General features: G+C 47.1%; 1 protein-coding gene across 6 annotated transcripts in view; it reads right to left on the bottom strand.

Moving 5' to 3' along the window:
- The window catches only part of PXN (paxillin), a 48,678-nt gene extending 32,268 nt beyond the window's left edge, over window positions 1-16,410 (bottom strand). Inside the window, exon 1 of one of the 6 annotated variants that reach the window (XM_082066221.1) lies at window positions 16,305-16,410. In XM_082066221.1, the coding sequence (XP_081922347.1) occupies window positions 16,305-16,359 (55 nt within the window). In that variant the 5' untranslated portion in view covers window positions 16,360-16,410. Of the gene's footprint in view, window positions 1-13,288; window positions 13,362-14,117; window positions 14,158-16,304 lie in introns of those variants that run through there. The other 5 variants (XM_082066217.1, XM_082066220.1, XM_082066222.1 and 2 more) reach the window with 5 other exon arrangements.

The following is a 16,410-nucleotide window of genomic DNA, read 5'->3' as shown; positions in this document are numbered from 1 at the left end:
GTATCCTGGCTGAGTTTGGTGGAAGGAACAGACTGGAGCGAGTATGAACATTTTACACAAGCGACTAAGTAGTTAATACCATCTCAGTACTGACGTGGGCTGCATTTCAGCAAACATCCTAGATAGAAAAAAAATATAAAATAAAATAAAAACATTAGTTGCCAATGCGCTAACGTTTTTAGTCCTCTCTCTATCCTTACATGCATGAAATAGTAAGTCAACCCTCCCCATGCACGTTGTAAGAATTTGTATTTGTTGCTGGATTCCATCAGAAAGTTTCTAGAAACCGGGATCAAAGTTCAGAAAAGTCTGGCAAGATCTGCTCTCCTCTGCCAAAACAACAACAAAAATTCACGAAAACCAAACAAGCAGCCACTGAACTGACTCCTCAGGGACAATTTCCCAGGGCCAAGGCTTGTGAGCAAAATCCCAACTCCCTTGTATTCCTGCAGGAAGAGGGGCTCAGCCAAGCCAGCTATCGGAGGAACCAGACCCTTCCTGCCGCATCAGCTGCAGCTACTCCACAAGCACTAGGTCAAAACACAGCGCACTGCCATTTTACAAACATCTGACAAACCCAGTACAAAGGAGACCTCCATTAAACAGAGCAAAGAGTCCAAGGACGGGTATAGAAACTGCAGGAAACAAGACACTATAGATTTTAAACCACAGCACTGGTAAAGGGAATAAACAGAAGCTCAAAACGTTTCTGGTCCCTTGGTTGATCAGTCAGGCAGACACCCATGGAAACAGTGCCAGGGGGCAGGAGGAACACTGGAGCGCTGGAAAGTTTATTATACCCTACAATTTTGCCACAGTGGATGCCACGCTGCTCTCTCCAAGTCAGGTACATCAGGTTGATGCCATTTCATTATCATTTTGCCAAAATTCATTTTGCCCTCCTTGTGCAATGAAAGGAAAGCCTCCCACTAGCTGTTATTCTTCTTCCCTAGCATGTAGAGCTGCTGGGAAAGAAAGTCATCCGTCCCCTCCAGGAGACTAGCTTTCTTCCTTCGGCACGAACATACGCTCTTTAGAGACCTGAACCGGGCAAGCCGCTGTCACATCTTCCCAAAAAAGAGACAGGCAGGGAATGGTAACAAGGACAAGGAGACAAGGACAGCAGCCTAGAGAGGAGAACACTGTTCATGTGCCAGCCCCTGCTCGGCCCTGGGCTACAGGACTTGGAGAACAACTGCCAAGCGCAGAGGTGTGCGGGGCACAGCTACTACCAAGCAACCCTCCACATGCCCACTGAAATGAGAGGAGACAAGGGCATTTTTTAGGGCCTGGGTGGAAACCATTGAGTTGAGATTTACATAACTGTAGGCAGCTGGGTCTGACTTGAACTGAAAATTGCCACCAGCAGCACTGAGGTTACAACACACGCTAATCCAGTGCTGGATAACTCTGAGCAGCTCCTAAGCAGTAGCTTAGTGCCATAAGCAGCCGCAAAACAGAACAGGGTGAACACACAGCAACGGTTTCCAAATCTTTGGGCGATGGCAACCCTCGTCTGCTTGCACTCCAGAGCCCTGAGGTGGAAAGGACAAGTGTGTAAGTTTGACCACTTAAGGGGACACCTTGAACAGCTGCAGAGTACTTACCACTCAGAGATCATGATTTGGGAACTGCTGATTCTAACCCATCCAGGGAAGGAAAACATGTTACATCAGCGTTTACATGGGAACAGAGCACAGGAGTTCCACTGGACAGTGAGAAACATGAAGGATACAGTTTCACAAGATACAGGAAGGAGAATTAACAGCCCACCACTGCCAAAAATGGAGAGGTTTTACTCCCTCTTTCAGACAAGTGCTGCTGCCACTTACTTGTGTGGGCTCTGGCTCTCATAAGACCCCTCTGTGAACCAGTTCAACAGAATATACACCCAGCCAAAATAAATTACTGTTTTCTTTTGGGTCAGAAAAGAGAGATGAGCACAGCAGTCAGCAGCAAGGAAGGGGTATGTCCAAACAGCCAGGCGAGGGAGCAGAGAAAGGTTAAGAATGAATGAAAGTAAAGCCATCCCCCCTTTCAGAAGCAGCAAGATGTTCTATCAGCCACCAGCAGGACCCACCTCAGACACCCCAGCACCTCACCCCTGCCACACAGATAACCACAGTCAATAATAACATTGATAAAGATCGCTACAATCCTATCCATCTGCACATGTAAAAATGGGTTTGGACACAAAGTACTGTCAGAGCTTGCACATTCTGAGTTAATTATCTGCCTTTTAAAAAGTAACAGGGACAGGAAAGCATGTGGACCCTATAACCAACAAAGGGAAGGGTAAGATTCGCACCGTTACGCAAGAATAGACATGAAACTTCAGAGAGGGAAAAAATAGCATCTTTTAAACAGTGGAAATCCTATCCAAGCAGCATAAACAGATCTGAATATAGACCCATCCAGGCAAAGTGCCAGTTACAAAATTTGAGACACACATAAAGATGATGAAATGAAGAATAGAAATATTAGTCTAAATTCTGAATTCATTAAAAGCATTAGAAGCACAAATTCTGCCCATGAGATGCAGAATGCCTTGGCTACCAGCAAAGGGAGGATTCCAGCAACAAAGAACCGGGACACTAAAGAGACACTGCAATTGTATCCATATTTAGTAGAGTCTTACACAGGCATTCCTATTCTGAAGGCTCTTAAATGGGTATAAAAATGCAGACTTGAGAGATTTAGTCCTTGAAGAGAATATTTTTCATTAACTCCAGCAACTTCCCATTCAGTAAGTAACAAGCATATCTCCCAAGAGCATAAATGCAAAGAACACTCAACAAATGCAAATCTAACCGCAAAAACCAAGGTATCTCAAGTTCGAAAGGCCTGTGCCTGTAAGGAGAAATGAAGTCCCAGCAAATCTCACCCAGATACTGGGGATGCCAAATAAAAGGTTAGTGTATTGAGATATAAATAAAGACAAGTTTAAAAGACTTGCTGGCTTAACCCGCCTCAGAGTGGTTGGCGGGTCTTTTCCCATTTTTTCACAAAAGGAACTTCTGTCAAATGTGGTATGTGGTTTAACTGGCTTGTTAAAAATCTAATTACTAAGAAAGTACTCTCAAAATGGTGGATTTTTCTTTTTCAGAAGTTCTCATTTCTGCAAGGGTTCTCCGCAGAGTGGGAGCAGACTTGGAAGCGACACCGAACTCTTCGTGAGCCAAAAAGTCTAAGTCAGCGGCAGCAACTGACTTTACACAAGCGCTGCCAAAAGCACAATGTAAACTCACAGAGCGGGGCGGGGAAATGACAGCAAAATATTTAACATTTTTCAGTCATGTGGATCTTAGTTCTACTTATAACTATAATAGGTAGAAAGTTTCAAAAGGAAGCTTTCAGTCTGATGAACATTCTCCTCAAACTCAAATATAACACAAGTAATTACAGACTGTGGGCAAGCAACATCTTTAAAAGACAACACAGTACAAGGGGCCAAGAAGCAAATGGTTAAAAATCTAATTAAAGCAGCTTCCTTTTACTTTAAAAGCAGCTTCTGGGAATGAAAGGAGGACGATGTTCCAGAAATGAATGTGGGAACTGGTCTACTCTGGGAGAAGATGTGGGTGGTAATTTGATGGAGCCGGCTGATGGCTCCACAGCTCTAGAGCTCGGCCTTTATTTATTTGTTTTCAGCAGTGGCAGAAGAATGTAGCTCAAGAATTTCACAATGTCATGGCAGAGGCCCACAGAAAAAAAGGAAATCACTAAAGCCAGACAGAAAACTAAGATTTTTCTTGAGCTGGAATATATTATAGCCAGTGGATGGAGAAGAGCTGGAGAATCTGCTTAAGGCTTTCTTATCTCTTCCCACTGTGAGAAGGCAGAAAACCTACAATTTTACCTATTATCTGGCATCACGACAGAAATACCAGTCACAAGCCTCTTGCTTGTCTCGTCACCAGCAAGGGGAATAGTGAGGATTTCTTTTTACCAAGAGCAGTATTAATAAAGCAATTAAACGCATGACAGCTTCTTCATCTCGGTGCCCTGCACAGAAGTTGTTGTTTTGTTATTAGACAAAGAAAAAATGTATTCTATCAACCAAAGGCTTTTACTTGCAAGAGACCTCATAACCACAGAAAAGTGCAATTAAAAAAAAGACCACGGGGAAAGTAGATTTTTGAGAGGTAAAGATGAGTAAGAGAGACGAATCTCCAGCGCTGACCAAAAATGGAAATGCCAGCAATACTGAAATAGCAGCAGCATGAGAATAAACTTCCCTTTTGTAGGTACATGAAATAAACCCTCCTTCAAATTACTTTCTAAAAAAGGGTTTTCAGCATGATCTCCGATTGCCCCTCCGCCAGTCCTATGATAAACGTCACAATCATCTGAGATAACCAGAGAGGGTATTTTGCACTAGTTCACAGCAGTCAAGATTCCCAAACCCTACATTTCTGCTTAGCTGAAAATTAAGTTGACTTCTTTGTCTCAACTCATCATATTCTACCCAGCTACACACTGAGCTAGGGCTTGGTAGAAAATTAATTCATTTTTCTATCAAGTACCTGGATGCATATATATTTTATATGGACATGTACCTACTCACGTCACTATAATCTCATTACTGTTGGGTACTTCAAAACTGATCTGGTCCACTTCAAAACCCACATTCACAACCTAAAGAATCAGAGGGACCAGGCTGTTCAGTTTACACACAATGTACAAAGACAACCTCCCCCACACAGGGGTGCAACTGCCCCCGTGCCAATATTCCACTCTTATCTCTGCAATAAATCCAAGCCTAACTGCTCAAAGCAGCTGGAAAACAGACTAAGTCCAACTCTTTCCCCCTCCCCTCAAAATAGAAAATTAAAAAAAAAAAAAGCTGTTTCTGCCAAGCAAGCCCTGAAAACACTGCATTCCATTTCATTAAAACAATTACTCAGAAGCCAGCCAAGAATTACATAAAGCTTCCTCCCTGCACCACCCCCAGCCCCTTCTCCTCAACCCTCCTCCCCAACACGCAAAGCGCTTCCCAGCCCCACGGCCGGGACACAACAGAGCGATTCTGCTCTGGAGAACGCGGCACCAAACACCTCCCACCGGGCTGCCTGTTCCATCCCTCATAAAGCGATTTTCAATCCTAAGCAATGCAATCAGAGCACCCCAGCAGATCTGGGAAGCCCTGAGTTTCATGCCACTGTGCCACGTTGATCCGATGTGGTTACAGAAAAATTAATAACCTAAGAGATTTTATCTCTAACTCGAATGGCCAAGGCTTTGAAGCCTGATCCCAAGGCAGAAGATGCTGGAGGCACCAGATTTAAGCAATTACGAAGTACAGGAGCAGCACGCCAGAGCAGCTGTGCTTGTGAGGCACTGCCCAAGGGAACTGCTCAGGAGAGCCAAGCGGCACATCTCAGATTAAACACCAGCAGGACAGATCGAAAACTACAAGTTTAGCGTTGTAAGAACCCAACAAACTCATCCCAAACTCCACACAGCCTCTCTGCACCTCCCAGTCTGACTGACAGCGCTGAGCCCCTCGCGTTTCACGGCACTGAAAGGCAGCTCCAGCACCGCTCACCCACCCACAACGCGGAGTTGGCCACTGATAAGAGGTTTCATGACATGGATGAAATGGCATTTCGATCCCTCCCCCAGCACTCCAGCTCTTTGCAGGGATCCTGTCTAACTGCTGGAGCTGCTCGTGGCCGGGCAGAATGGTTCCAGCTGTGTGTCACGCTGCCTCGCCAGACCTACACAGCCCGAGAAGAGTCTCCCGCGTAAAACCGTAACGAACAGAGGGAGAGCTGCAATCCAGAAATCCTGCTCCTCGGCATCTTGCTCTTGGGGACCACCCCTGCCCAAAAGGGTTCATTTGCCAGCAGCGACAAAAGACTCTAGTCCCAAGGCAGCTGCCAGCACTGGGGAACAGGGAGCAGCAAACATAACTAACGGTCAAACATAATGAGAAAACCATCATCTTATTGGAGCTCGCAGGGCACCAGTAACCCCAACTGACGGGCAGTCAGCAGCCTTGGGCACTTCAGTCTGACCCAGCTGAAGTTAGTGGCTCCAACCTAAAAGAAACCTTTTCAGAGAGAAGGCTTGAACTCATTTAGAACCATGAAAGAGGATAGAACAAGGGAGTATTAAGCTCCTAATCTGTGGCAAATCATTTACAGTCCTCCTGCCCATGACCTTTTCTACTTCTGGCTTTTTTCCCCTCTCTTGCTCTTAGAAAAACCCGGCCTAATCACAGTCCCTGAACCACCACAAACCTCCCTATAGCACAAAGTGAAATTCTCTGCTTACCTTGCTCTTCGGGGATGGAAATAAAGCAAGATCCTATCAGGCGTCTAGACAGACAGAGGATTAAATCTGTCTGCCAGCTCAATTTTGTGACAAAAACATGGGATTGGTTTATTCCTGGAGACCCCATACAGTTTGATTTACAACTGAACCATTTAAAGCACAATTCCCCATACAAAGTGTGGTTCAGAAAGTTAATTCCCTGGAGCGCCATTTACTTTTTTTGATGTTCTTCACATAATTTGCAAAATGTTAGAGGTTTAAACATGTGCAATAAACAATAAAAACAAGAAATCAAGCTACATTCCACCGCGTGCTGCCAGCCAGACGTGCTCGGTAGCTTACCCCGCAAAGCCACGTACTCCAAACTCGCACATGATAGCAAGATCAGTGTGAGAACTGGCATGAGAAACTGCATTTGAAGACTTCAGGATACTCATTTAAATAACTTGAACTGAACTTGTTCACAGTGTAGACACAGTCCAGCACAGGGAAAAAGGAGCCAAACAACAATGCCTCCCCTGCGGCCTGCCGGAAATTCTCCCGGATCCTCAGCTTGTAGTTGTCTCAAACTGCTTCGATAAATTTCCCATGTAAATTCAGAATAATTAGTCTGCTACAAGAAAAAGCTGCATTTGTATGAGCAGAAAAGGAGCTTACCAGCACAAGCGCATAACCTCAGTTCCTATAACTGAGACACTAACACCAAACTTGTTCCACAGCACTTGGGTGCCACAGTTGCCATTTCTACTTTGCTTCATCAGGATTTTAAAATGTACATGCACAGAAGAGAAAACATGGATTTTAATACCAGTAAGTCACAGGAGACCGTCCCCAACCAGCTGGTTTCTGCTGCAATGAGAATAAGCAAGAATGGGAAAAATAGCCAAGAGTGATATGAGAAAGTCATCAACCAACTCCTATTTTTACGGTTTCTCTTTAGCTCACAACAGCCATTGAATGACTTCACGATGCTCTGTGGTAAAGCAAAAGACTAGAGTAGGAATACTGTGGGGAACTTGAAAGGGAAAGGAAATCGTTTTGCCCTACTCACAGCCTGTCGTAGCAGAGGATGAAAAAAGGATGAGCAATCAGAAGTGTAGAGAAGGAACATTAAACGGGGCTGAAAAGGGAATAAAAAAAATTATAAATCTAATTTAAACTTGTCATCATAAGCTCTTCCAACACTGGTGACAGGAGAAACTTGAAAGAGGAAAGAGTTGCTATTCTGATATATTCAGCTGGAAGCTATTTCAGAAACAGAAATATCTCAACAAATATTAATCATACTTTGCAGGTAAGGAGCTATTATCCCCATTTTGCAGATGGGGAAAAAATATGTCTAAAGTCAGAGCAAGGTTTTGAAGCTGTGGATAAATGGTTACCTCAAGCCAGATGAAAAATAAGCCACAGCTAAAAGAGGTGGCCTCACCTATTTCCCAGCTCACTGTCCACGTGAAAACAAAAATGCCTTTCAGAAGAATCAGCTTGCTGATGGAGTCAACTGTGCAACCGTTACTGTGGACACAAGGAAAGGAGATGGGGGAGGTAGGATGCGGGGATACAACACACCTTACAGCAGCGGTTAGATCAGGTGCAACCAACTTGAAATCACAACTTCCACTTTTCTCTCCAACCCATTTAACTTCAGCCCAAAATGGGAAGGAACAGCACCACTCCTTGCGTCTACACTGCACCAGATCCAGTTACCTCACCGCAGGGCAAGACAGTTCACCTCGCTGATCCAGTGGCAAATCATCTGTTCAATTTGGGGGAAAAGGCTGGTTTTCCAAATGAACAGAAATTTGAACCAACTCACTCTGGAGCCTGATACTCACTAAGTAAGCAGCATGGACACAAGAGATGGGGAAGCTGGAATCACCATTTTTGGCTGCAATCGGAAACTGGATGAGATGCGAGGTGAGATTTTACAAACACTGAAACAAGAACAGGACACAAAGGTCTCCACGGTTCCCCGCCTAGCATTTTAAAATATAATAGCCTAGTGGTCATGACAACCTGTACTTCCAGGGCTTGATATTAAAACTAAGTTAGTCAGGACAGGCTAAAGTGAGCAAGAAACTCGTTCCCTGAACCCCATCTTCTTATCACAGCCCGGGGAAGCTTCCCACAGACAATGTTTCACTTTCAGGCAGCTGGAGCAGAAGAGCATCTTCATTAACAGCTTCCGCATCAGACAAAAAGGGACACAGAGGATCAGTGCACAAAGGGAGGCAGGCGCAGTTGAGACGCCGAGCAGGAAGCCGGGACCAGAGATCCTATTCATTCACACTGATTTTCCACTAGCACAACACAACCGAATCCAGAATCTGTCTGGCTGTCTCCAAAGCTGCAACAGATCCTGGATATCACAACTAACACATTAGTTCAAGTCAAACAGATTTGTTCTGTGGTCATGGGCAGGCTTTTCCCACCCTCTAATTGCACAGATTTGACTTAAGGAATTAATATGTCTGCTTTAGCAGTAGGTCAAGAAAAACAACTCCAAGTAGAAGTGCATCATTATTGCTTGTTCTACTGCCAGATTTCAGAATTTTATCCATGATTTCTGCAGTTTTACAGCTTGTTTCATATAATAAATACACTTCGAAAGAGGTGTGGAAAAAAGAGTCTGGGGAAATTAAAGTGTCATGATTGCCTGAGAAAGGAAGAACAAGCAGAGACAGAGTTAAACAAGATGTATGAGAAGTTACCCATTTCTTTCTCTAGGGGTAGCGATGGTGTCGGAGGATCAATTTTAACCAGGAGGGCAGCTGAACACTTGGGAGAAGTTGACCTCTCCCAGCAAGGGACAAAGGAGCTAAAGACAGCGCAGAGTCCAGCCCTTCCATGGAAATAGAGCACCAAGAAAAGAAGCCTCTCTCTGCACCGCACACTGCTCGAGGCAGAGGACTCCCTGTCTGAGCCGCTCAGGACAATGAAGTCCCTGTTTTACGAGGGGTCAGGACAGCTAAGTAGCTGAACCAAGTCAGAACCCCATTGTGCAGAGTATTAGTTCTGTTTACAGCCTTCTCGCCCAGCAGCAGGAATGACTCAGAAACCTGAGCCAGTAGAAAGCCAAGGGACCAAATTACTTTACCAGTGTTTTCCCCCCAATGCCATTTCCTGGGCGTAGCTGACCATAAGCAATTTCACACTAAACTTGCAGTCAAATAAGACCAAAACCCACTGCATATGACTCCCAAACTGAAGGAACTGAGTCAGGAACAGGCAAGCGTCCCCCTCAAAGGAGGGATGGACAGCATAACCCTGCAGAGCACAGCAATCTTCCAAATGTTAGGAGAGATGACAGATGGAAACACGTGCACAACCCTCCACGCTCCCATGAAAAATCAATGGCAAGATTGCTCCCTTTAAAGTCAATCTTGAGAGGATTAAGCCCTGAAGAGAGGGTGGCTTAGAGTTCTTAAAACAGAGGGAATAACTTTCAAAGTAAAATCTCTTGTGCCACTGAAGCTTTGTGCCCAGAATTCGGAAGCCACGTTGCTGAACAAATCTGCAAAAGAAAAATCCTTCTACAAGTGAGCAAGCACACCTAAAATAAGCAGCTTACAGTCTAGTTTACATGCACAGCCAAAACACTGCCATAATTACATCCTTCTTAAACAGAAATAACTTATTAGTAAAACACCTTTTACAAGCTTTAGTGAATGCTGGTTTGTTTTTGATTACAAAATCAAGTTTAAAAATATCTGGAGCCTTTAAAAACAAACAAACAAAAAAAAGCAGTAGAGAATCAAGAATCTCAAAGCCATCAAAAGAAAACTTTTAAGAGCAACACTATTTCTGTCAGGAGTTACCAAAGCTTAAAACAAAAATTTCGCAGTAGTATTTGCTAACAACCCCTTTCAGAAAAAGGCTACAAAAATAATTCAAAGGCAAAACAAACAGTATGTGACTAAAGCAAATGTAAAGTTTCCTTTCTCCTGCTCCTCTCACCATGTAATACATGATACACTACACAAATTAGGTTTCTTCCTCCGCAACCAGCAGGTCCTGATGGACTGTTCACACATACTACTTAGACAAGGCAGCAGCACAGAACCAAGAATAATTCAACATCTAATTCAATATCTCAAATTGTCTGAAGCAAATATGTGTGCTTGGTCACTTGTGTGCTGGAAGCCCAGCACGTAGCATTACCACACTGTGCTTTGATAATCCCCTGAAAGGAATGATAGCCCAGAGTTAGGATTTTCACTCTTTAGGAACAAGTTTTACTCCCCGTGCTGATTTACACCACCACAGAACGGCAAACTCATTCAGCAAGCTTCCTGTCCAACTCCAAGCACATCCGCAGAACGTGCTTCCTTAGAGAGATTCGAGGAAGGCAATCCGGACGAGTGTGGTCAGCTGCTGGAATCCACCACCTCCTCCCCCCTTCCCACAGCGTGCTATTCCAGTTTAAACACGGCCCCAGCACCGAGGGTCCTGAGCCCCAGGGGCTCCCCCAGCTCCATGGGGTGCACGAGTTCCGCCTGCGGAGCTGTGAAAGGTTTTCCTGTGCGATCCGTGCGCCCTAACGCCACTTCTTCAACACTGAGGGAGGAAAAAAAAGGAACAAAGTCTTTTTTCAACTCCAAATGAATCACCAAAGCAACACAAATCCGTTCTCACAGATGTTTCATAACCTCTCCAGCCCAAGCAGCATGAAATTGAGATACTTCTGGACCTCCATTTTACAGCAAACAAGGACACACAGATCAACTCCGTCAGCTCCAGCAAGAGCTTTTTGATAAATTCCAGGAGTTAAGAACAGACACACCAACGGGCTCTGAGAGGTATTAGCTCATTCCCAGCAAGGTCCATCAGACACTGGTCATTTCTGCACCACACAGATACAGAACTGTGGTGTGGAAACATCTAAACTGACTTGACTTCACATCACCGCTGACCCTGCAAGGTGTATTAGCTCAGGCTCAATGCTAAACTACTTTTAGGCCAAAACTGGCCCTGGAAGCGGCGCAGCTATATCCACATGGCATTGAGCCCGAACCAACAAGTCCTGCCCGACCAGCCCGACTCCGGCCAGAGCCAGCACAGACGCCTGTATCCATGGCACAGTTAATCCACAACTCAGATAATCCACCCAGAGATAATGAGGGAAGAAAAACAAACAACTCTCACTTCAGTTCAAAAGCTTGACTTATTTCAGGGCAGTTGTATCAGCACATCATTGTTCCCTTATGTATGCAACCCAGGGGGAATGGTTTTAGAAAAATAAGTGAGCAATTTTGGGGGTAACAATGATATGCAGAGGGAAAACAGCTGGTGTGTCTTTCCATTGTGAATTTTGTACATCAAAGAAAATATTAGAGAGGGAAAGGGTCCCACTTTTTTGTCCAGCTGCTCACTGTTAGATAATCAGACCTCGTCCAGTCTGAAAGACTGCACAAAAATTGAGACAGACACAGTGTAATTAAGACTTGGTGAAATCAAGTTGCTGAGACGAAAAGTTCTGCTCTAAAAATCAGATCACAGCTTTAACTTTTGGTTGTGCCAATACATTTAACACCTCAGAAGAATAAAACAGACACTAATTCAGATATTTTTCACAATTTTTTTTGCAGTTCACCTCTAATCCTCCTACAGAAGAAAGGAAAAATGTGTTGAAGCTGCAGTAGTCTATTCGGACAATGGGCAAGTCACACTACCACTGTTCGAGGAACGCAACAATTGCAGTGGGCACAGCACAGCCCCCATGGTTCGTTAAAGCACATGCTGATGAGACACTAAACTGGCCCTACACAACTCTATCTGTGTGCTCTCCTTGAAGGGCCACTCAGCAAGTCAATATACAGACCAGGTGAATCCTGTCCGGACTAGCAACACATTCCTGAACACGCTAGAAACTTGCACCAAATCTCCACGCGATAACCAGGCTGAGGGATGGAAAACATTAAACAGAAGTATCTCCACTTAGAGAAACAATAACTGTGAAAAGAAGCTGCAGTGGAAGTTCATTCTGTTTGCACCACCAGCTACCTCACCGGGGCAGAGGGTGAGGTTTCGCTCCCTAAGAACGAGTCCTTCGTGGTGCACCTTTCACCAAGCAGCCATGCAGCTGCCGGACTCTTTGCCCTCTACGTTTTATCATTAGCCCAATTCAGAGCCTGTTTTCTGAAGGGGTGACTACCAGCCTTATGCCAGAACTAAAATGTGACCTTTACGTCCAGTAATAAAACTGTGATATTCCTGGAGCATAACTTAACAGAAGGTCTGGTTTCTATTAAAGGTAGGATGGAAGTAATGGATTGCAGCCCCACCCCAGTGTCCAAGTTAATCAGTTTCATAAGCGGAACTCAGTCACCCTAATGTCTCCCAGAGTACAAGGGATTTTGGCAGATCCACCCCCCTCCCGGCTTGGTACCAAAGGAACTCAGACTCTCTAGATCTTTCCAATAAGCCCGGTTGCCTCACATTTTCCCGCTACATGATTTTGGAAGGTTTCAGCACACCTGGGAGAAGCAAAGGGAGGAGGATGAAGCGACGAGCCCGGCAGCACTTTGGGCAGGGGCTGTGCCCCGCGTACCCCCGGGGGCTCCCAGCGATCGCTCCATACCCAGCAAAGTTACACATCTCGCCCAAGAACAGGCTGGGGAGGTTGCGGCAGGGGAGGAGGCGGCTGCTCAAACCCGAGCGCGCTCCCCGCAGCTCCCGAGTACGGGACCGGAGGGCGCGTTTCCCGGCCGGGACAGACAGACACCGCCGGTCCGGAGCGCGGGCGGGGTCGGGCGGCGGCGGCCGCAGGGCAGCCTGGCCGAGGGGCCCGGGGGCGGCGCGGTCGGTGCGGCGCGGCGAGCCGGGAGGGCCTGCGCGCTCCGCGGGGAGCGACACGTCCCCGGGCGCCAGGCCCGGCCCCGGCCCCACGGCGCGGAGCCGCCGGCGGCTCTGAGGGGCGCAGCGTGGCCGGGCGGGCCGCAGGGGCTGCCCGGGGTGCTGAGGGGCGGCGCCCCCCGGCCGAGGGGACGCGGCGCGGCTCGGAACTCACCCAAGTCGTCCATGGTGCCGCCGTGCCCGCTCCGCCGTGCCCGCCTCGGCGCCTCGCAACTTTCCCGACCCGCCTCCGCGCGCCCCCGCCGCCCGTGCGCGCCCCCGCCGCGCGCCGCGCCCCGCGCCCGCTGCCCCCTGGCGGCCGCAGCGGGACCCGCCAGCCCGGCCCCGGGCGGGGACACGCGGCTCCCCGGCCCCGCTTGGCTGTGGCCCCGGTGTGAGGCCCCCGGGGTGGAAAAGTGCCCCGGGACAGCAGCGCCCAGGGGCCCGGTGCGGCCCCCCGCCCAAGCCTGTCCTGCCGCGTCCTGCACACCCGGACCGGGCACCGCCTGCAGCCCTGTGCGCATTGAGGCTGCCAGTGCCCAGCCTGCAAGCACAGCCCAGGGGCTCTCTCTCCTCGCTAGAGGAGCAGGACCCAGGCCAGGGGCACATCCCCCCGAGGACAGCGCTGCAGCCGTGCCAGGCTCGGCTGGGAGCTGCAGCCCCGCACTCTGCCTCTCCACGCCCTAAAAAATATCAAACAAATGGATGTTTCTGAGCCTCAGATGCTTTACCCGACCCACAGGGAAGCTGGGGCAGGTGAAACCCTTCCTGAACAGTTTTCCACAAGCTGTTGCCACCATAAAGGAAAGCCACCAACCACTTCTCCTTTGCCCTGTTAAAAAACATATCAGCCGGCCTGGATTTATCACGTGATGGTGCGTCTTGAACCACCATTTCCCACTCGCTTTTCCTTTCAAACCGCTACCAAACCACACTCCAACGCAGCAAAGTCCTCGGCCTTGCCCCAGCCACAGAGCAGCTCCACCCGCAGAGCTCGTGTTTACCATGGCGCTCCGGCCAAGTTGACATGGCAGCAAAAACAGTCGCTCAGCCCAAGTGTTCCGCTCCCAATCTGATGAGAGATACACCGAAAACTATCAGTGTGGGAACAGCAAACGATCCAGGAAACATGACTCTTGTTGCTCTTTTCCTTACAAAATTACTACCAAGTCAAAGAATGTTCCCAGGGCTGAGCAGTGCGTGTCCTGTTGTCTAGCCTGGATGACAGGATTGCATTTTCACAAGAACAGTGCCCAGAGAGTCAGCTGCCTGAAGTTTCCAATGCTTTACTTTTCACTCTCTAGGCACAAACACACCCAGGTTCCCCAGCTAGCACAATTCAACAGACACCATTATTTCCTGTGTTAAGACATGCTATAATGAGAGCGTGGAAATATCCCCTCCCTAGTCCCAGCCTACACTTGCAAATAATCATCAGCCTCCTGGAAATTCATTCCAGGTTTTACTCCAAATTCAGCATTTCTCAGAAAACGACATCCCTACATAGATCTAAGTACAACACAAATACAAGCAAAGACTTTCACCAGGCGCTTCACCACCAACACCAAGGATCTTGCCTGGCACTCCTCTTGCTGATCCCTAAGCAAAATTTAAAACACCATTTGAAGGGACTCTTACATTTGCTCAAAATGTGCACAGTGATGACTTCAGGTTGTGTCTCCCCAGGTGGAACAACATAAACATTTGCTGCTAGCATAGTGCACCTAAGGTCTTCAGCAGCATGTCCTTTCCTGGGATCGGGATATTTCTTCTAGCAACATAGGACAGGCATCTGTCTTGACTTGGGTTGTATTTTTACCTCTGCACAAATAAAGTGCCCACTGTGTGCTGGTCATATTGTAGCCTGGAATGCAATTTTTATCTTCAGCTTCCTACAGTGTCCTTTGGGAGTCTGGAAGCAAATGCAAATCAAGAAAGCAGTTTCTATTCTGTCTCAAGACTGAAATTAATGTGTCGTAACACCAGTTAGTTAGGATTGCACCCACAAGAAACAGGTGCTGCTCAGTGTAAAAAAAGAACAAAAAAAAACTCATTGCCTCTAAAGCTTTTCCTATGGCTTCAGCACTGCTAGGAAAGGGTCAGTGAGCTGAAAAAGCAGGGCTGGCACATGAGGTATACAATCCACTAGTAGTCTGGTTTTTATAACCAACCTTATTTTCATTTCATTGCAGTTCCCATAGCCAGGTGCTGTTCATAACTGTATTCTTCTTCACACACTGACATTTCTTACTGAAAACTGTCAGTCTTAACCCTCCCATGACAGCCTAAGGAGCAGGGGCAGGTTAAAACCCAAGTTGCTAAGACAACTGTTCAGTGGTGTGGGCTCACGCTAAACTCACCCAAACAACATTCACCCTCTCTTGTCCTTCCAGCACCCTGGAACTCCTTTCTTCCACCATCTACCTGCTCTCTGCCTCTGAAACTCTCACTGACTCACACACATCTGCTTGCTGCTCAAGTGCTGTTCTTATGCAGCTGCCAGCAGAAGCAGCTGCAGCTCCCCAGTGATGACCACTCCAGCAAACATTCCCAGCAGAGCAGCGTGCCCAGAGCAGCTGGCACAACTGAGGGGAAGCGACGCTGAGAGCAGCTACATCCCTCATAGCTGGTGCTGGATGGGAAGCGCTAGGGAATGCAGGTAGCGCGTCAGAGAATTACACGGGGCACCTCCTTTCATGTTTGGCCCTGTGACTAAGATATATTATGACTCAACTTATCTTTCACATAAGATGTGACAAGAAGTTATAGCCCCCAATTACAAATGGGAAACGGGGCTGGGAGCTGGAAATAGAGTCAGACAGTGAGTCAATATCAACTGAATGTCAGACTTCAGGACTTCCTGGCTCCACACAACCCATGTGTTTGGAGTGCTTGCTCAAGGCATCTTTCCTCCCCGTCAAAGCATCATTTACTAGTTACACACCAGCTCCATAGAAGGGTGGCGTAACCCACTGACCTCCACACACTTGACACTCAGAGACTAGATGGATTAACTGTCCACCTGTCCCCTTCAGTGCTGTAATCTCAGACTGGCTGCCAGAGGAGCGATTTCATAGCTCATTTCATAATATGTCTTATGAAAAGTACTGCTATTTAGAGCAGACTAAACCTATGCCAGAGAAGAACAGACATGAAGCTACACTAACGTGTCAGGCATGTTTAGAACTTACCTGTGCATTTTCCAGAGAGTGACTTGAAACTGCAGAGCGATGAGGATGACTTCATTGCAGTCTGTCTGCTGTGCTGTGCACATCATGCAAGGGGACGTAGCTCTTT

Source organism: Streptopelia decaocto, assembly GCF_964273445.1.
Source record: "Streptopelia decaocto genome assembly, chromosome: 15".
Classification (NCBI taxonomy): domain Eukaryota; kingdom Metazoa; phylum Chordata; class Aves; order Columbiformes; family Columbidae; genus Streptopelia; species Streptopelia decaocto.
Note: the sequence above shows the minus strand (reverse complement) of the source record. Positions and strands in the feature narration are given on the sequence as shown.